The 21,432-nt window shown below is 39.4% G+C and overlaps 1 protein-coding gene across 1 annotated transcript in view; it reads right to left on the reverse strand.

The window, feature by feature from the left end:
* PDE11A (phosphodiesterase 11A) overlaps nucleotides 1–21,432 on the reverse strand; it is a 389,196-nt gene that overhangs the window by 127,266 nt on the left and 240,498 nt on the right. Inside the window, exon 10 of the mRNA XM_070580289.1 lies at nucleotides 8,465–8,515. Coding sequence (XP_070436390.1) covers nucleotides 8,465–8,515 — 51 coding nt within the window. The remainder of the gene's footprint in view (nucleotides 1–8,464; nucleotides 8,516–21,432) is intronic.

Genomic DNA, 21,432 nt, shown 5'->3' on the forward strand with positions numbered 1-21,432 from the left:
TATTCAGCCTCTTGAAAAGAAGCATTGTCCTCAAGGTCAAAACATTGGAGAGGAAAAGTCAAAGCCAAATATGTGCATTTTTCTTGCTGGTTCTTGGTTGCCTCTGTAAAATGGAGCTATAATAACTCTGTCCTCACCAAAGGGTTGTGAGGCTCAAGTGAGATAATGGGTGTGAAAAGGCTTTCATATACTGCTAAGACATATTACTTATGACATTATTATTATTATTTTAAACATTTATAGGTAGAATTAGTGTATAGTTTTTATACTGATAAGATTAACACTCTAGTCTTACCTAAAATAGTTACTTACCTTCCTCATGAGGATTATTGTATTATATTACCCTTCAAATATAATATAGCCATGGTGGGCTTTGGGAATCACTTATAATATGTAATCGAATCAAGCTGAGCCAAATCTTCCACCAAAGACTCAAATTTTTAAACAGAGCTTAAATTTAAAGCTTTGGATATTCAGAAATTATAAGGATCCCAAGATGTTCTGTCAACTTTATGTTGCTTTGTGTTTTACTTTCTCCTTTCCTCCTAGAGATAAATTTTATAGGCTCATAAAATTATAGCATTTTATAGCTGTGGAAATGGCTCTGTTTTGCAGATGAGGAAACCCGAGGCCCGGAAATCTTAAATGAACCAAGAGGTCTGGTGGCTGCTTTGTCTATTTACACATTTGCTTTCTCTTGTCTTACTGTGTCTTACAAAGACTGCTTAAAGGGGCAGCTCTGGCTACCGAGACTGCAGAAAACCCTTAGGTCAGACATTCTCTCCCAATTTCGTGTTTCATATGGTGCCCTGGGACCCATAGAATCATGATTCATGGCCATTTTTAAGATTTTGGATGGATCCATTTCCCACTGAGATAAAACATGCAGAACCTCCAAAGCAGTATATAATTTCAAAAATAAGTAGAAGGGAGAGAAAGCAGGGCCATACAAATAAAAAGAATTAGAAAGGCATCTTGAGATTCAAGAAAATAATAGAGGTTTTAAAAATTTAGTCAGCAGTGTGGTAGTAGCCAGATATACGAGTAAATAATCTTATTTAATATTAAAGAAATTGCTCAATCAACTGAAAATTAATGGCAAGGGGCTTTTGCCCAGAGCAGGGAAGGAGTGATATTGTTAGTCCTGAACACTCCAAAGAGCATATCCTAAACAAAGAAAATGAATTCCTTTATTTTCATATAGTTTAGGCTTCATAGGAAACCCAGGAAAATAACAACTGAGAACTTAAAACAAGGGGTTGAGACAGAATTTGCTAACATTCCCACTGTCATAGATCCCGGCTTCAAAATCCTACTCATGTGTGGTAACTGTTTTTGTCATCAAAACTGCCAACAGTTCAACAAATTTGGTCACTTGGTTGAAATTTCTCCAGTACCAAGGTGCAAGGCATGGCTTTAGGTGATATAAGGATTATAAAAACGAGTAAGACAAGGATTCTCCCCGAAAAATGCTCCTAGTTTAACCAAGCGATTAGACAAGTGCACAAAGATTTATATCACAAGGTAGAAACTGATAAGCACAACGAAAAGAATGTCAAATGAGCAGATCACTTTTGCCTGAAGGACAGTCAGAACGACTTTGTGGAGAGGGGGGCAGCTGAGCAGGGTCAGATGGATTGCTAGGACTTTAAATATGCAGAGATAGGAACAAAGATAGGGCAGGGCAGAGAATGGACAGAAAACTTCAAACTGAACTCGTGTGAAGGGTGGGTAAACGGGAGCACAGGAAACAGGCTGGAAAAGTGAACTGGAGGTTAGAGTTCAGAGCACTTTTAATGTCCAATTAAAGAATTCAAAATGATGGAATCGAGAGGCTTATAGAAGATGCCAAGCTTTGTGAGAAGGAAATTGGCACCAAGAGCAGAGCAATGGTAATCTGGCATCTGTGTATGGGATGAATTGAGGAGCCAGTCAAGAGAAGGAGGCAGGGAGACCAGCTGGGAGAGGCTTGTACAACAACTGTCTGTCTGAGAGAGAACGAGAGAGAACCAGTGATAACTGTGAGGAGGATGGGAGGGTGAGAGATGTTCTGAAGTCAGAATGGAGGGGACAGCCTGTAGGGGTGGGGAGATGCGAGGACCCAAAGACGACTATACAATTATACCCAAAGTGTGCATCTGGAGAGGAGGGTGAGGGAAGCATAGCAGTTGGAGTTTGCAGCTTCTACATATACTGAAGGGCAGAGAAGACCAGCCATTACGATTGTGAAACCAAGCCCCTATCACTGAGGTGAGGGGCTATCAGTTCTTTATTTCCTAGTTCCATATCTATAGGTACAGAGAGCCCTAATTAGAGGAAAACCAGAAAGAAGGAAGAGTGATATAGTCCCAGATGCCCTAGTGTTCTGGAAGGTTCTGACCCTTTTGGCCTTTTCCTTCCCTATTTAGGGATCCGAGCTCTAGCTGGGCCACACTATCACCCTCAGCGCCTGTCTTCCTTGGACCTTCAGGACCTTCAGGATTCATCACTGCTCTGAAACAAAAAATGAGCTGCCTTTTATTTCATTCTCGCAGGCTCAGACTCCCTGGGCCTTCAAGTGCGACACTTGAGGAAAGCAGTAAACCCGGCTGTGTTAGTGTGCAGGAGCAAGAAGGTGAGAGAAAGCCTTCCAGGCTCATTCTTCCTCTCACAGAAAGCAGATGTTCATAGTGACCTTCTGGAGACAGTGTCCCCATTTTGTTTTCAAATGGAAGGACGTGACAAACAGTGGCTATTGAAGTTGATCTGAGAGGAGGTCAGGTTTACCGCAGGATATATTTTGGCCGGGTGGGTCCTTGAAGAGCCCTCAACTCAGAGCCGCTTAGTTTAGCAGTGGGAAAGGCCAGCTTGGACTTGCAGCCCTGGGACTCCTCACACCATCCCTGGCCCCAGTATCTTTAACACTCAAGAGTGACAAAGTACAACCATCTTTTTTTCTGATGTGGCATTTGATTAAGACACAATTATTACAGAGAACCCCATCTGAACATGTGGACATTTGAACACAAGGCGCTCCACATATTTATGGATGTGTCCTAAGTAGGGCAGGCTGCCCAGCTCGGTCTGCTGCCTTAGGAGCAGAAGATGCCCTTTAGGATGCTGATTCAGCTGTTCCTCCTGCAGTCAATTTCCTGCTGAAGGTTTAATAACTTTCTCTGATGACAAAAAATCTCAGATATTAAACTCAGCATAAATACTATTTAAAGTCTAAACAACCCCCTCAATTCAAGAGGTGGGGACGAGAGGAGACAGAATAGTTTAGGTGGAAATGATACCCAAATTCCATTTACACTCCTACACGATCACCTTTTAAACAATCTTAGAAATAAGCTTAGGTGAAGTGGAAAGTCACTGGTTGTTGAGATTTCCAAAGGCAGAACGTCAGGAAGGCTGTGAGGGTTGAGACTAGAGAAACAAAAGAAAGTTCTTCTTCCCTCCCTGGCACCCTGAGGTCCCAGGTACCCCCTGCCCCACCTGTGGAGGTGCCTCTGGGGGAGCACCTGGCCTGCAGGAGAGGAGCTGGAAGGTGCTCTCTGCTGACTGGGGTGGGGAACACGAGCTCCCCAAACCTCTGGCACCCAGTGCCTTGCCTTACCGCCGCCCTCCTCGGGAGTCACCACATCACCTGGGTTTGGGTAAATGCATGGTGTTACCCCGTCTCCACATAGTGCACTTTTCTCTGCAAGAAGCTACTGCAAGGATTGGGCTTTACCACAGTTTTAGAAAGACATAATATTGGCAGAGCAGGGGCTGTCCTCTGTGCAGTTAGTAAAAAGCGCACCCTCTGGAGGATCAATTACTAAAAGGCATCCCATGCACTGGGCCAGCCAAGGAGGGGCAGCCCTGACTCCTGCCTGCTCGCGCAGGGACCCTTGTGCAGGGCTTGTGCCAGATGCGTCTACTGGCATAACCGCAACGGTGGGCCTGAGGGCGGAGGCTTCTTATTATAGTATTTGACTATTTCATGGATCAAACATATCTCCTCGAACTTAATTACTTAAGGAAAAAAAAACCCCTAGTACATCACATCCCATTGCTCATCCTGTCCCCTGCCATGCATCTCACAGAGGAGACCCCTAAGATGCTACTTTTGATATAGCCATTCTTATTTTGGCATTGAAAGGCCACAGGGAGTACCTATTCCTGGGTACTTTATTTTATTTATTTTAGCAGGATATTAATTTGTGGCCTAGGCATTAACATTGAAAACCTGAAATATACAAGAGGTAGTCCAAACCCAAACACTCAACATGAGTTATTAGCATTTAATTATGGAGGCAGTTAAATAGTGCTGTAAACGAGTTAATCTCTGATTGCAGCCATAACCCATGCAGTTTGGAATTGAAAGAACGGATGATAGAAGATGGCAATATAACACGAGAACATCCATGAGTTGATTTTAAGTGGTAAACTGGCATATATAGTGATAACTGTTTGGTCTGTCCACTGTACTAGAATTTAAGGAAAGTGCATAAAATTACAGGAGCATATAATGGGTGTACTAAACTCATTTTCTTATGTTATCACAGCTGGCATCTTCAGGTTATTAAAAGCCTTTAAACCAGTCATCTTCAAAGAGATCTAATTGTCAATATGGTCTTTATACATTATTCCTGTTAGCACAGAGCAGAGGAGATATAAACAGGCACTAAAATCTGCACAAATTTTCTGGGCACACCTTTCTTATTTCAAGTTCATGGAAGAGCAGTAAAACGTTAATGAGGATAAAAACCAGTCTTTAGATCCTGGTTTCCTCATTCAATGCACAGGGCAACCAACTCATAAAGGATAAATTATTAACATTATAACCTGAATAAGACTTTTAAAAAAAGTTAGTTCACGAGTTCCAGGAAGTTCTGTCATCTTTTTGTGTATAGATGGTCCTATAAAAAGTACTCTTTCACAAGGTATAAATGACATATCAGAACCACACAAAAAAAGCTTAGGTTCTGACATTCTTGGATGAGCAATTTGTTATTTCACCTCTTATTCTGGCTGGGCAATCCAGGGACACTTCTAGAAAGGTTTCCACACTCTAACCACCATTCTCCCACCCACCACCACACACTCCTCAAAGAGATTTTTCCAGACAGGAGAAATAGAGTTAACAGAACAAAACAAAACAAAAACAGACACATCCTCCTCCTCTCCAATGGCATTCTAGAATAGGAAAAGAAATTCCAACACATGGAGGGGTGTGAAATAGGAAGACAAGATATGAGGAAAAGTAAGGTGGTATCAGCCTAGCATTAATGATTATTAACAGTGGTTAATTAATGATGATTATTAAAGATTCATACAGGTTTATTGTATATGAAATCCATCTTCCTTTAGGTCACACCACCTAGGAGTATAAGTGGTAGTGAACTAAAGATAACTAATGGTTCATATACACTTTCCAATACTATAGGAGCTCCATCTCTCTTACTTATTTCTGGGAGTTCCCAGAGTACACCTTACTTGCCCTTAAAATGTGACCACTCAGCCTGCACTGATTCCTTCAGCCTCTGCTGGCCAGACGGGTAGGAAGGTGTCCTGCCTCTGATCCAAAGCGATGCTTCCTTCCATCCGGCTGCTGCTTTCCGCTGTGTGCTGTTGACATTCTGGAAGTCTTGTGCTCTCAGGGGCATTTAAGTGCACCGAAACCATACTAGAGTCCACACCTTTTGTGTCCATTCATGTTCTTAGCGGAGAACATGAATCCATGGGAGACTGAAGTGAGGGACAAATCCAAGGGACAAACCCCATGCTGAACTTGGAATCATGCAGAAACTGAGGCTTGTGGTCTCAACTTCCACTAGGAAGAGTTCTTGACTCAGAAGCTCTCTTGGTCTCTCACAGAAACAGACCACTTCTCACTGGTCTTCCAGACATGTCTGAATCCCAGATGTGACGCAGCTTGGGCTGCAACTGGAGTCTGACCTGTGTATGCATGTATTTGACCTCCAGATCCTTTTCAGCCCTGGATGATGAAATCATTTTCTTCCCAAACTCTGGCTTAATCTCTGAATCACTGATCACTATCCTGGCCCCAGCTGGGCATAATCCAATACATTGAAACTCAGCTATCCTTTAACTCATGAAATCTCATGAATAACTCTGATTCTAGATTTCAAATGACTGTACTTTAAAAAAAATTCTCTCTGCTAAAAAAAATATTACATGTAGCAAAGATTACAATACGTTTGAATGTAAGGCATGGTTTGTCTGCATATATTAGTCAAAACAAAGCATTTATTTACTGTTATTTAGCCACAATGTTAGCAAACTGCCATTGCACATAGTCTAGTGTGAAATTTCAGTATGTAAATACTTTTCGGTGTCTCCTTGCAAGATTATTTTAAGCCCACTACATTTTAATGTTATTGCTGCAGTTATAAGACATCAGCTACCAATTATGATAATGTTTTATGGACTTTATATTTCAAGAAAAAAGTCATTAGGTTAAATTATCCACTATATCTCAATTACATTATAATAAGATACTTGCTAATATCTTTCAGGATAAAATTGGGACTAAATCATGATAATTTTAAGAGGAAATAACCCTTTGTTCTCAAATTTAAATACTTCATATTTTTAGTATGTTTGTGGGCTAACAATAGAAAAACGTGGTAAATTCCAACACAACAGTGTTTTCCTTACTCTAAGCAAAGAATTAAGCCTAAACATAGGGCAATACCTCCAGACTGTAGACAAGCTATTGGTTTTGGCCTGCTACAGCACTGGACATGGCCCATCAAATAGCCTGGCAGTCAGATTTAGCTTTGCTATCTTTCTCTCTGCCTGCACCTTCTCTCTTTTAGCCGTAATGATAATAACAATAACAGTAAAAACAGCAAAATATTTATGGATAGTTATTTTCATAAATAGGATTTCCAGGTAACTGAACTTTATTAAAGTAAAGAAGCTTTAAATATTTTTGATGGAAATATTTATAACATATATATAAAATATAAAAAATAATTATATATAACATTCTTTTAACATTTTCTTAATGAATAATTGTTTTGAGTTATAGAACACTGATGCTTTTTGAATTTCTTTAGTCATTCAGTCATTTATTCAACAAGTATTTATTGAATGCTACTATGTTCCAAGAGCCGTAAAAGGCAGTAGAGATAGAGCAGTGAACAAAACATACAAAAAGCACAGCCCTGATGGCGCTCAGATTCTAGCTGATATGGAGGATGTTTATCTCGACAACAAAGGGGCCCTGAGTGCTGTAGTTTGGTTGTTCCGGCTCCTTCCTCTGTTGCCAGCGGTCGCCTCTAGCTGGCACCATGTGTCTCCTGAACTGGGTCACCATTGCAGGTCTTTTCATAAGCATTTCTCCAGGCCAAGAAGAAACCATATCCACACAGCTCACCCTATGCCCACTGCAGATGTGCTGCTCCCTGCTCTTCCGAGCAGTTCTTTCGTTCCTACTCTGAGTTTGGTGTCTTCCCTGTTTCCTTTCTGTATTAGTGTGACTCAACTCTAATGGTCTGATTCATTTATCAGGCCCAAAGGACTTGCGCCATTTTTCCTGGAAAGACAAATGTATCTATGTGCGAATGAAACTCTTAGAAGAGTAGCCATCATCAAGTGTTAATACATACAAATACTACCATACAAAACATTTTCTTAAGGCTGTGGTAGCTTGTCTGATAATTCACAAAAACTTATAAAGGCAGACACCAAAACTTTCAAATGGGAGGAAAATCAGTTTCGCCACACTCCCCTGTTTGACCATGGCCAGTTAGAAGTGCAGAGAGAGGAGGAAGAATTCTGAGCTGCCTTTAAGGGAATGGTGGTGACTAAGGTGAAAAGGAGTATCTAAGTCTTATACACAGACTCATCAGACGTTGGAGCTGAAGGGCCAGTGAAGCCTGGTGGTTCAGAACTCCAGTTCCAGGGCCAGATTGCCTGTCTATACCCTTTACGATGGTTTGATCTTGACCCATCTACTCAACATCTCTGCGCCTCAGTTTACTCATCTGTAAATAGTATGTACTTCACAGGATTATGAGACTGAAATGAATTAAAATAGGTAAAATGCTTTGTATTGTGCCTGGTCCATAATAAGCGCTTGGTAAATGTTAGCTATTATTATCCTAATCTCTTCACTTACTTTTACAGATGAAGGTATAGGCCCTAAGATTTTAAGTGAACAGAAAGTTAGAGGTAAAACCAATGCCCAAACCAGGCCCTGATTCTCACCATATTACACAATGTTTTTTTTCTGATATCCTGCTTACTTAACAAATAGGAAGAAATAAATACTGAATCATTTAAACGATCATGAAGGGGCCACTCAGTTACATAAACTCTAAAACAGAAATATCCAAACACACTTTTGTCCAACTCTATTCCCCCCACACCCAGGGGGCAGGACTAATTCTACAGAGGCAAGTGACTAAGGGTCAGAAAGCCACAGGGAGTGTAACTGTATGCATGAATAGGGCATCATTTGCTTCCTTACCTTAAACTTGTCAACTTCAGCTTTTGAACATGTCGCATGGTATGATAATACCTGATTTGGAAGAAAAGGAAAAAAACTTTCATAACTAGACATGACTCTACTTTCTGAAATTCTCCTGGCTTAAAAATAAACTTTGTTTATGTATATCACCTTGACATAATAGTGGATTTTAATGCACGACGAGAAATTTCCAATAACAGTCTGTGACACAGACTGTCATCTGTGCAATTACAGTGGAATCTATTATAATGACGAACGGAATGACAGCCCACATTAAAGGCAAAGTATTTTATACCAGGATGTTTTTATAGGTAGTTATTTTATCAAAGGGACATGATGTGGCTCAAGGCCACAGTTCCCAAAGGATGTGAATACTTATCCTGTGAAATGCTCTGGAACAGAAATAAATAAAAAGGTGAAGTGTGTGTGCATGTGTGTACCATGGCAGACACTGTAGACTGCTCACTCAACTTCCATCTCTGCTCTACTCTCACTTGCCTGCTTTTATTGATTAAGAAAGATTATATTGTCATGCCCAACTATCTGCAATGCTTTTTGTAACAGGATTATATTTCCCTGCCCTATTGACATTAGCCTTAGTATATGACTTGCTTTAGCCAGTGGAATGTGGGGGAAAGTGACAGATGCCATTTTTGAGCAGTCTTTGAGAGCCATCACGTAGTTCTGCCATGTCCCCTCCACCATGGGAAGTGCATGGCCCTGAGGGGGGCTGCTTTCTCAGCCTGGGCCCCCAAATGAAGAAGATGCATTGAGCAGAGCCACAGTTAACCCGTAGCCGATGACGTGTCAGGTGAGCAAAAATCAACATTTGTGGTTTATTACCACATCATAACTTACTGATACAAAGACTTAAAAGTCAAAAACCCAATTGGCAGGCTCTCTAGGGGTGGTCACGTGGGGTGGCCATGCGACACTCCTCTGGTCAATGAAATATAAGTGGGAGTGTTGGGGTTGCCTCTTTCCTTTGCTTTTTCTTCCTCCCTGGACAACAGCTGTAAGGTCTGGAAGTGCAGCAAAGTCTAGCGTCCACGAGGTGACAACCATGAGTATGAGTGACAGCTTTTTATGGATAGTAGAGCAGAAAGGGAAAAAGAAATGAAGTTGGCCCTGGACTGCCCTGCCCTGGATTTCTTGTTATGTGGGACAAGTAAACACCCATTTGCTTAAGTCAGTACTAGTATGTTATACGGAATACATATGCACACACACATACATATGCACACACACACACATAAAGTAACATGTTATATATTTTATGTTACCAATCTCATTCTTTATCTCAATCTCAATCCCACCAAAATAAGTCTGGGAAATGTTAAATCCCTCTTCAGCTACCAACCATAGAGAATCTCAGTGCACATTTGGCTCTAAAAAGTAAAGCAAGACATTTTATCTTATTAAACTCAGCATTTCTCAAATCTAGCCACAGAACTCCCTTTTAGGAGATATATTAATCTAGTAACATTCCAACCTAATAAGCTATTGACCAAGAACTTTGAGAAATGCTGACCCAAGGTACGTACAAACCGTCTGTGTGATAGAAGCAGGGCCACAAGGGAAGCTGTGTCTCAGAGTGGTTAGAACAGCCTCGCCAGCTAGACTGCTGGGGCACCACGGCTTCATGGCTGTGGGAGTTTGGGCAGGTGTCTTAATTCTTTGGGCCTCATTGGTAAAATGGTATAATATTAATAATATATAGGCGTCTCCTGCTTAATATGAGTAATCTATCCTTGAAAACCAGAGATTCCACCTGAAAACAATTACAGGGATCCTGTTTTCCATTATTTTTAATTGGAAAAAATTCGAACACATTATGAGACTGGCAACCACTTCCTGAAACTTCATGAAAACATAGTAAAATTCATATGTATGTATGAAATGAAAAAGGATGTTAGGTTATAAATTGCTTTAAGTGTTCCCCTCTGATCATAACCACCATAGTCCTCAACTAAAAGTTGCTTTATATGCAGTGGTATCTTCTCTTCCTGAGACACTTTAATCACTCACTTATTTTCCCAGTTTTCTCAACACATTTTTGTCTTTGGAAGGGCACTCATTGCAAATAATAAGCAAAAACAAGAGCTAAATATCAGCGGCATAGTGGTGACACATTCAGGACAAGTTGCCTTTCTCAGCACCAGCAACATCTGAGACGTACAGCCCCGTTACTGAATTCCCTGTGGTTCTCAAAGTGTCTACAAGTGATTTGGTCATTTTTTAGACCAATTTTATCTGGAATGTAAATCAAAACATTTCCCACACTCATTTTGTTTAAAAAAATTCTAGTTTTGGCGACATAAATGTAATTTTTTTGCAATATAAACAAAGGCATAAAAATGTTGTTTTGAGAGATAAATATATTCTATGAGGCTTGTTTATTAAAAACCAGCAGATTTTCTACAGGGAAAATTCTGGGGTGTGGGCCTGTACTTCACACAGTTCTTAGGAAGATTAATTAATACATGTCGAATACTTGGCATACAAATAATCAACTTATATTTATTGTATTAATATTCAATTACAATTCTACCATATGAATAATTGGCAGAGTATTATGCCATGATATTATTATCTTCATTGTCTCATAATTATTAAGAGGTATTTTCAACGCAAAAATAACTGACTTAATTTTGTTCTTTTGGTTTGGTTTTACTATGGCAAACTTTAATTTGGCTGTCATCTTACTAAAGTCTCTTACCATTTACAAGTCTTTTTTGCAGATTCAATCTTCAAAATTTATCTTTATTTACTTTTTAAAAAAATTCCACAAAAACTCAAGCTGAAATTCAAAATTTCTGCCACCAGGTGGTGCTTGGCCAGGTTTTTAGTATTTAAGGCCTACTCCCCACTCCCCTTGTTGAAATCAACTTTTCCCATTTCCTTTATTATTAAAGAAAAAAACTATTAACTCCGCCAAGTTGAAACTCTTTGAATCAGTGAATCAGACAATTATTACAGATTAAGACTTTCTGTCCACGGAAAATATTCCTTTGTTTAGTTTGTTATTATTGACTTGTGGGTCTTTCTATATTTAGATGCAAGTCCTCTGTCACATGTATATTTGAGAATATTATCTCCCAGTCTGCGGCTTGTCTATTAAGTTTCCTTTTTGTGTTTTTGTTTTTTAATCGTAAAAGGATTTCCACCATCTAGTTAGTTAACACACCCATCACCTCACATATTTACCTTTTTTTTCTTTTGGTGCCATTTAAGTTCTATTCTCTTAGCAAATTACAATTATACAATACAGGGCTATCAACTATAGTCACAATGTTTTACATTAGATCCTCAGACCTTATTCATCTTATAGCTGAAAGTTTGTACCATTTTATCAACACCCAATTTTCTTTTAATGTGTCTTTTAATGAGCAAAAGTTTTCAATTTTGGTCAAGTGTAATTTGTCAATTTTTTTATTGTTAGTTTCATGCGTCCTTTCTAAGAAATTTTTCTACCCTAAAGTTGTAAATATATATCTTGCACTGTCTTCTAAAAACTTCATATTTTATCTTTTATGTTTAGGTCTATGATATGCCTGAAATTAAATTTGTGTATGATGTGAGATTAAGACTTTAGTGAAATAAATGCCTTGGTTACTTTGTCATGATTCTTAAATTTTCCAGGGCCATAACTTGGAGCCAAAACCCTTTTGGAATTCATTCTGACATTTTAAGCCTCTCTACTATTAATCTCTACTATTAATCTATTAAGTCCATAGGACTTTACTTATTGTATCTAATTTGACCAAGTTAACAGTAAGGAAGCTTTTGGTTTTACCTTTTGAATCTTTGAATCTTTTTGTTCTGAGAGTTTCCTTTTGTCGGATTCTGAGAATCATCAAAGGGAGCAGAGGAGCAGTGTCACGCAAGAATCTTTCAACCACTTGCTCCTGAAAGAGGATAGTCCCTTGTGGATGAGCAGGGAGGCATCACCGGCTGATAAGAGTACTTCATTCCTGCAGGGGAAGGCCCTTTGGTAAACCGCAGTCTGGGAGGATGTAGCATTGTCCCCTCTAACGCAGGGGGATCCTTGAGTCCTGCTACAGAACACTCTGATTTTCTCCTTCCAAGTAGTTTCTGCTGTTTGGTCCTAAAGGATTTCCTGGGATGTGTTCAGGAAGGTGGTGGTGTTTCATTGCCCCAGTTTACTCTCAGGGTTTGCTTTACATGCAGAGCATGGCAGTGAGAACCCAGCTATATATCGGTACCCCTTTCATGTATACTATTGACGTAGCCATCAGGCAATTCTGATTAGATATAAATACACAACAGTGATCTTGTTTACCTCCTAGCTTCTTATTGTTGGAAAGCCTCTGATCAAATGTGATCACCTCACTATTTTTAACAGGCATCTACAAATGCTGTTGAGGACATGCAGGACTTTTCCTCATCACCTGTAGTGACTGATCATGTCCCATTCACTCCCCAACCTGCATCAGTACTCCATTGAAACAGCTTGTGTCAAGGTTTCCAATTTCTTGCTACCAACTCCATGGACAAATCTGCAAGTGCCTTTTGCAGCAGTATTGAACCCAGCTTATCACTCTTGCCTGTTTCGAAAAGTCTCCTCTCTAGGCTTTTGTAACACCACACTAGATTAGTTTTCATCCTATTTTTGTCTGCTCTTTCTCTGTTTTCTTTATTGGCCCCTCCCCCTCTACCTTAACTCTAAATGTAGAAGTTTGCAGGCTCAGTCTCTCCTTCAGTGACATCACACACTCTCATCGCTTTATACATCATCTCTGTGTTGACAACTTCCAAACTTAGCCCAAATCTCTCCTTGACCTTCAACTCACATATCCAATTGCCTACATCACTAACTTCCTACTTGCTCAACTCACTGGCATCTCAAACTTAACATGTCTGAGCACACATGTTTATTCTCCCATAAGTAGTAGGCAGAATGATGCTCCCTCTCCCTTCAAGATGTCCACATTCCAGTCCCTGGAATCTGGAATCTGTGAATATGTTTACGTTACAAGGCAAAAGGGAACTAAGGTTGCCAATGGAATTGAGGTTGCTAATCAGCTAACCCTGAGATAATAAGATTATCTTGGATTATCTAGGTGGGTTTAACGTAATCACAGAGGTCGTAATAAGTCAAAGTGGAAAGAGGGAGAGTCAGAGTGATAGTGATGATATGTGAGAAAGACATGAGCTACCACTGATAACTCTCAAGATGGAAAAAGGCCACCAGCCAAGGAATGCAGGCAACCTCTAGAAACTGGAAAAGGTAAGAAAATGGATTGTCCCTAGAGCCTCCCCTGGAAAGAATGCAGCCCCATCCACGCTTTGATTTTAGCCCAAGGAAATCCATTTCCAACTTCTAACCTCCAGAACTTTAAGATAATACATATGTGTTGTTTCAATCCACTAAGTTTGTAGTAATTTGTTACAGAAGCTACAGGAAACTAATGTCACAAATCTGTTTCTCTCCCAGTCTTCTCCAGCTCTACAAATGACACGCTATCCAATCAGTTGTTTAAACCAGAAACCTAAGGGTTATTCTTGATTTTTCCCTCCCTCTTTCCCTTATATTGAATCCATCAGAAAAACATGTTATTTCCACTCTTATGTTTTGATTCTTACCACTTCCATCACGACTACCCAGGTCCAGTCCACCATCTTCTCCCACTTGGGCTCCAGCAATACTGCTCCCTTTCTAACCTGGTCCCCTCCAATCTTTTTGGCACACCTCAGCCACAGTGATATTTAAGAAGTAGAAATCAGATCTTGCCATCCCCCAGCTGAAAACTCATCAGAGGCTTCCCATTACACTTAGAATAACATCCAAACCCCAACAGTGACCTGACAAGTCCTGCACGATCTGGCCTTCTGCACCCTCTCAAACTGCCCTCCATGCTGTGCACTCTCTCGTACACACTCAAGCCACACTCACCTCCTTTTGGTCCTTCTATACAGCAAACTCTTTTCTACCTCAGGGCCTTCCCCTCCCTCATCACCTGGTTGGTATTTTCATCCATCTGAAATTAGGTTAAATGTCACCTCTTCAGTGAGGGCTTCCCCGACCACCTTGGGAAACCACCTCACTCATCATTATTTTCTGAGTTAACAGGTTGTTTCCTTCACACTACTTATCGCAGTTGGAGCTAATTGTTAGCTTGTTCACCACCTGCCTCCCCCACTAGACTGTAAGCACCATGAGAGCAAGGATCAGGTCTGGTTTTGGTCACCAAAGTATATCCTGTCCCTAGGAGTGTGCCAAATACTTAGTAGGCACTCAGTAAATATTTGATGCATCAAGGAATAAAAAATAAAATGATCTAAAAGAAAAGAATCTCTCCATTTCCCATATGCTTCACTGCTTGTATTATTAGTGGCTTTAATTGTACCTTTTCCTCAATGAAATCATAATATGTCTTAGAGCATAAACTGAGCAGTGTAGGTAAGGTTGCCAGATTTAGCAAATGAAAATACAGGACACCCAATTAAATCTGAATTTCAAGTCAACAATTAATATTTGCAATATTTTGGACATACTTATACTAAAAATATTATTCGCTGTTGATCTGAAATTCAAATTTAACTGGGTGTCTTGTGTTTTTACCTCACAACCCTACTTCTGCTCTCTCCAAATAAAGAAGGCTGGAAACAAATATGGAAAACTCTAAGCTACATCCCAAAATATTCATATTCCCTCCCTCAATGCCACCCTACAACATCTCCCAGTGACTTTTTCTCCACAGTATTTTATCTGGCAAGCCTACCAAATGCCTCGAGTCTGAAATATTTTCAGCAATGCCAAGTAACCCCATTAATCTAAGATCTGTGACAAATCTATGGATGCCACTGAAGGTACTACGATACAAGTAATTCCTGATTACTTTCAGGATAGCCAATATTCAAAAGAGAATCATTATATATATATATACATATATATATACACACACACACACACACACACAAAACAGTAATGATATATCACCATATGATATTATCACCATATGGCACAGCTAATGACTAAAAATCAGGCAAATTTGTATAGTTCAGAATAAAACAATAAATTAAAGAATTACATTTTTTAACTACTACTGTCAAACCCTCTTGGATAAGTTAAAACTTCCTCCATGATTCCAGGCTATATTAATTTTACAAGAATTTCCTAAGCTGTATATTTCATATGAAGGATCTAGGTATACCATCCATTTTTGAGTAATAATATCTTTGATCAAGTAAAAAGAGCTTTAATTGAATGCATCGTAATAGTTTTGGAGAAAGAAGTATCTGCAAATCTTAATTATATAAATACTTTCCCTGTGAGGAACATTGTTAGGTTATGAGAGTTTAGCCATAACATATACACTCCTAAATTTTTTTGACAACTAAATAAAACTTGTATAAAGCTTACATACAAAAGTAAACAGTTGATCCACAGAACACTTGACAAACATTAAACTTTCACAAGAAAATTTCTATCCAAAGATTTATCTTTTGTGTCTGTACGAATTTAGAAAATATTTTAAAGTAAAAACTAGTGACTCAGTTTTGTTGGTGAGCTCTAACTTGAGAAATCTTTATAGTTCCCAAAATAAATCACTATTTGCAAAATCTTAGAAACTTCAATTAACTTTTGGATTGAACTTGCTCCTAGCGAAACAAAACCAAAAAAAAAAAGAGAAAAAGTAAGATAAAACAATTATCAGACCCATGAAGGGCAGAGTAAAGAAGTCACGTTTTTGTGTCGAATTCCCACAGTGAAAAAGATAAGTAACTATCTTTCAAAAGAAAAGCAATGAGCAGAGCTACAAACTAGGACTGCTCTATCAAGCCTTGCCCTCTGCCGCACGCGCTCCGGGGCCAGAGCCCAGTGCTTGCCTTGCAATCCCAGGAACTGCCCCGGGTGGTGGAGGGCAAACCTCTCCATCTACAGTTTTGAATGCTAATTTATTGTGGATCTGGGCAGCCATTTGCTCCTGAAATGAGAAATGGACCATTACATCTCCTGGCCGAGAGGAGCAGGAACATAAAGAACCACTTACCAGGGAGGAGGAACACGGACCTTGCTGAGCACCTAGACTGGCTGTCTGGGGCAGAAAATGGCTGCATGAATATCTACTGACACGTTCGTGGCTCTGGTGGCAAAGCGGCACTTGGTGGCACTTGGAAACTAAACTGATATCAGAGTTAAGTTAAGCTGATCTGAAGTAAAATCCCAAATAATTTATATTGATGAGCTCCAAAGAAATAAAGAAGCTGTGCTATCAGCAGTAGGCCTCCAGCCAAGAATGGTGACAAACCACAAGGAATGAAAAGCTAATTTACTTGGAATGACCTGACAGAAGCGCCATCTAACCGAGTGAATAACCATACTCCAGGATTTCCTAACAAGGTGATGACAGGCTTCAAAGACACTGCAACTGAACAAATGTGTAGAAACTAGGAAAGCATCAGTTTCTACTGTCAAAATTTAAGAAACTGCCTGCCGTGTAATGGAATGAAATGTTCAAAAAGGTACTTCAGATAACTGCCTCTGCTGTGTGACCTATCATATCCTTCAAAATATATCTGTCATAAAAAATATTTTTAAAAATCTAAAAAAGACTCAAAGTTCTTGAATTTAAAGCAGAATAAAAGATATCTGCTGAATCTTGGGTAATAAAATAATCAATTATCTGAGTGACTTTAAGATCAGCTGCTTTTCAACTACTACATTCACGAAAGAAGGGTCACACTTGTAGTTCATATCAATGTATATTGACGGGGTGTTACTAGGTGTAAGCCATTGTGATAAACATTTCGGCCTTCTTTTTCCCATCCTGGTGAATAATTTTTATTTGAGGCCTCAGTTTTATTTAATTGCTAGCAGTTGTATGAAGCACCATTCTGAAAATGATTGTTGATGCTTAAGGAGGAGCTCAGCAGGAGGATGTGCCAGGATTGATTAATGACATCTTCCTCTGGCATTGGGAGGGAAAAGTGGTGGCATGTGTGCTACGTATTTGCAATCACTGGAAACATCAGAATATAAGACATGACCCTCTGGAGCAAACACATTCAGTCCTGGACCCTATTGATGAAAGAGATACAAAGATACATTTTGAGAAAATCAAAGGTGTCTAAATTTAAACAATTAGGGATATATCTAAAACATAGATGTAATTTTGATTTTTAATTTCATTTTGTATTAGGTGAAATTTGTACTGGTAATGAAACTATTAGCTCTGCAGCCAGCCTCTGGCCCTCTATGATATAAGAAACAGCGACCTTCTCAGGTAGGAGGCTAAAAGTCCTCCACTTGACTAGTAGGACAAATTAGTAGAGGGTATAAGAAACTCCAGTTATAAAAAAGTACCAAGTTCTTTTCGGGTCCGTCTTATTGGGCACTTAAAAAAGAATTTTTTTGGTTTTGAAAAAACAAGTTTGCTGTTTATATAGAAAGAAGAAGAAAATAAAAGTATCTACCAAATTGTGTTCATGGGGATGTGAGTAAAAGGAATTTTCCAAAGAGCTTGGTGTACTGAAATCTACCTTGATGACAATATCACCATAGAAGAAGCATAGACTTTGAGGTCAATGTGGCCTGCCCATCTGGGCTGGATTCTCTTTTAAGTAATCTTCTTGACAGAATAGACATGCGATTTTTGCATTTGTTCTTTCAAAAGTATGGAGTCAACCTCCCCAGTGGTCTGAGAGAGCCCTCAACTTAGGATGAGGGATGCATTCATCAAGTATTCACTCAAAACAAAGATTTAACCTAATCATTCTATGTCATTGCCAGATTAAAATATTAACATTGGTAATCATGCTCCAAATTTCAATCTAATTTTGAAAGGCAAGCCCTTAAAATACTCTCAAAATTATAAATACTACCTATTGGCTAGGATATAATGACAACACTGTCATTCATTTGGTAGCCACCCAGACTATCTTTCAACCTTTGCCCATAGGTTGCTAAACATTGGTACCTGTGCACTTGCCAGAGGATAACGCACCTTATATTATATAAATCCTGAAAGTTAACAGGTACTCTGCAACTACATCCAAATTATTATCTATGGCAGATTAAGAAAGTCACACAGGGGCCGGCCTCGTGGCCGAATGGTTAAGTTTGCGTGCTCTGCTTCAGTGGCCCAGGGTTTCACCGGTTTGGATCCTGGGCATGGACATGGCACCCCTCATTAGACCATGCTGAGGTGGCATCCCACATGCTACAGCTAGAAGGACCCACAACTAAAATATACAACTATGTACTGGTGGGATTTGGGGAGAAAAAGAAGGAAAAAAAAAAGAAAGTCACATTCTTTGACACTCTTCTCACGAGAGGTGGAGTCTATGTCCTTTCCTCTTGACTCTAGGTGGGGTTTGCGACTGCTTCACTAATAACATAATAAGTAATAGTAATTCTGTGCCAGTTGCACTGGGCCCAGACCTTAAGTGACTGGAAGCTTCTATTTCCTGGCCCTTGAAACTTTCTCTCTTGCAGCCCTGAACTGCCGTGTATAAGGTCTGTTTATTCTCTGAGGAGCTCCAGTCAAATGGAGAAGCCTGAAGGATGAAACACCAAGTGCAAGAGGAGAGAGGCCAATGAGTACCATGGAGCCACACATGTGAGCGGGTGAAGAAGCAGTCTTGAAATGCAGCCTCCAGCCCCAACCACCCCAGCTGCTACCATGTGGATCAGAGATGAACCATCTATCTGAGCCCTTTTGGAATTCCTGACCCATAAGATTATGAGCACAATTGTTGTGTGTTTTAAGTCACTAAATTTTGGGATAGTTGGTTAAGAAGCAATAAATAAACAAAATATCAACCTTCAACTGGGATTTGCCATCCTGTGGTATCCACAGATTAATGTAACCCAACAAAGAACTTAAAATGTAAAAAGAGGTAATACAAGTCTGTTAGAATTCAATGATTGTGGCCATGGAGTGGTGCGTGTGATCTTAATGAAGACACTTGTATCATGACCTCATGCTCTCTATATCTAAAGGGGTCAGTAGTAGTACTTTTGCTTACGTGGATTAATTGCTGTATGGATTATCTACAGCAATTCTTAAGGCAGGCCTTTTCTTTTCATTACCAAGTTTTGTTTTCTTAACTTGTCACCACTTAGTACACCAACATTGGGAAGCAGTATAGCTTGGCAGTTGAACACAGGGGCTTTGGACTCAGACTGCCCAAGCTCATAAGCCTGGCTCCACTAGTCCTGTAACTATGGCCTAACTACTTAACCTATTTGAGGCTCAGTTTCCTCATCAGTAAAGGCAGGAAATGTCTGCATTTTCCACTCCTATTTCACTGGCCAGAGCAAGTCCTGTAGTTGCATTTAACTTCAAGGGAGTGCAAAAGTGTAACCCTACCACAGGCTCAGAAGGGAGAGAATCAAAAATATTTGGTGATAAGCTCTAATGGTTACCATAATTGATTAGGCAATCAAATAGCAAGGTGTGTTACCATTGTGTTTGAAATCAGAGCAAATGAGTCCAACATATGAACTCTAGTATATGAATTTTATGGTGTTTATTCAACTTTTGCCTATTTCCCAATTCTCTTCTATGTTTCAAAGAGTTGTGTTTGGTAGGCAGGATCTCCAAATAAGTGGGATTATACTATATGCTTATTAAATATTATTTATATTTAACATATATAGTATATGTAACATATGCTCATTAAATATTGTTGATTTAACTAAACACATTCTGATGCCAATAGAAGAAAATTATTATAAGTGAAGGATTATGATTGGCTTATTTCTGTCATATAACTTTCAAAAACTGCTTAGTTACTAGTTTCAATTGTTTCACTGTCCTTAGGGTGAAAGCAGCAGCCCGTTTCTTTTGAAAAAGTTGCATGTGGTAATAATTCTGCTAATTTTTAAAAGTTTTTAGTAGACTCTCATAAAAGATCTCAGCCATTAACACTTACATTAACAAGGCTTTTTTGATTAATTCTTCATGTGATTCAACATGACTACATATGCATATTAGACTATAATTTATAACTGTTTCAAAATAAGTGTTCCTTTCCCACAATTGCATTGCTCTCCACATTATGTTTTAAAGGGAGGCTGTTTTTCTTAATCATGTAGCTTATTAAATGCATTAATGTTTCACAAATGCTTTTCTAATGAACTTGCTTACTTGTTTTTCTTGGTAATAGGAACAGAGGAGAACATAGTATTCTTTTGGACTAATTGAGCAACTTGGATTGGTTATTGCTATTTCTAAAACAGCTATAATATGTGCCAATGGTTTTTCAAATCTATAATTTATATATCTGGAACTATTAGTGTTTCACTTACTGCCATACTTCTAAGTAGCCCATTATTTCTATACCTCTCCCCTCATAGGTTTTGCATAATCAACAAGGCTACCATGGTTGATGATTTGAGAGAGATACATTGCTTTTTTGTATTGGTTATGCAGGAACACTATGGAGAACTACACGTGTGAAGTAGTGTGGTTTTGCTGGGAGCTCCCTCTGGGATGAAAGGAGTAAGGAGGGACCAGGCCTAGTTTGGGCCACTGTCAAACTGGGGCCACAGGGGCGAAGGGTTGCCATGGAGGAAAAGAAAGTCCAAAAATAGGACTAAAAATAAGACATAGAGATCAGATTGGAGGAAGTAAGTCAGGGAACAGCATCAAGGCAGCTGGGGTGTCTAGATCATGATCCACTCATTCGAAACAGGGAGGCCTGAACTTGAATCCTGGCTCTGCTTCTGGCTGTGCAATGCAAGCCACAAAACCAGTCTTGGCAAGTGTCTAAGCCTTTCTGAGCCCCAGTTTGCCCATTTGCCAAGTGGCAATAATATTGTCTACTCCATTCTGTTTGGGTGAAGGTTAAGTGAGATAGAACTTAATGTGGTGTCTGACACGTGGTAAACATTTAGTACATACAGCATTTTAAAAAGTACCAAAGAATAACATAACAAAAATAAGGAAGAATAAGAATGCAAATTAATGAAAGAAAAAAATTTAAACAAATAAGCC

This window comes from Equus przewalskii, chromosome 17 (assembly GCF_037783145.1).
Source record: "Equus przewalskii isolate Varuska chromosome 17, EquPr2, whole genome shotgun sequence".
In the NCBI taxonomy this organism is placed as follows: Eukaryota; Metazoa; Chordata; class Mammalia; order Perissodactyla; family Equidae; genus Equus; species Equus przewalskii.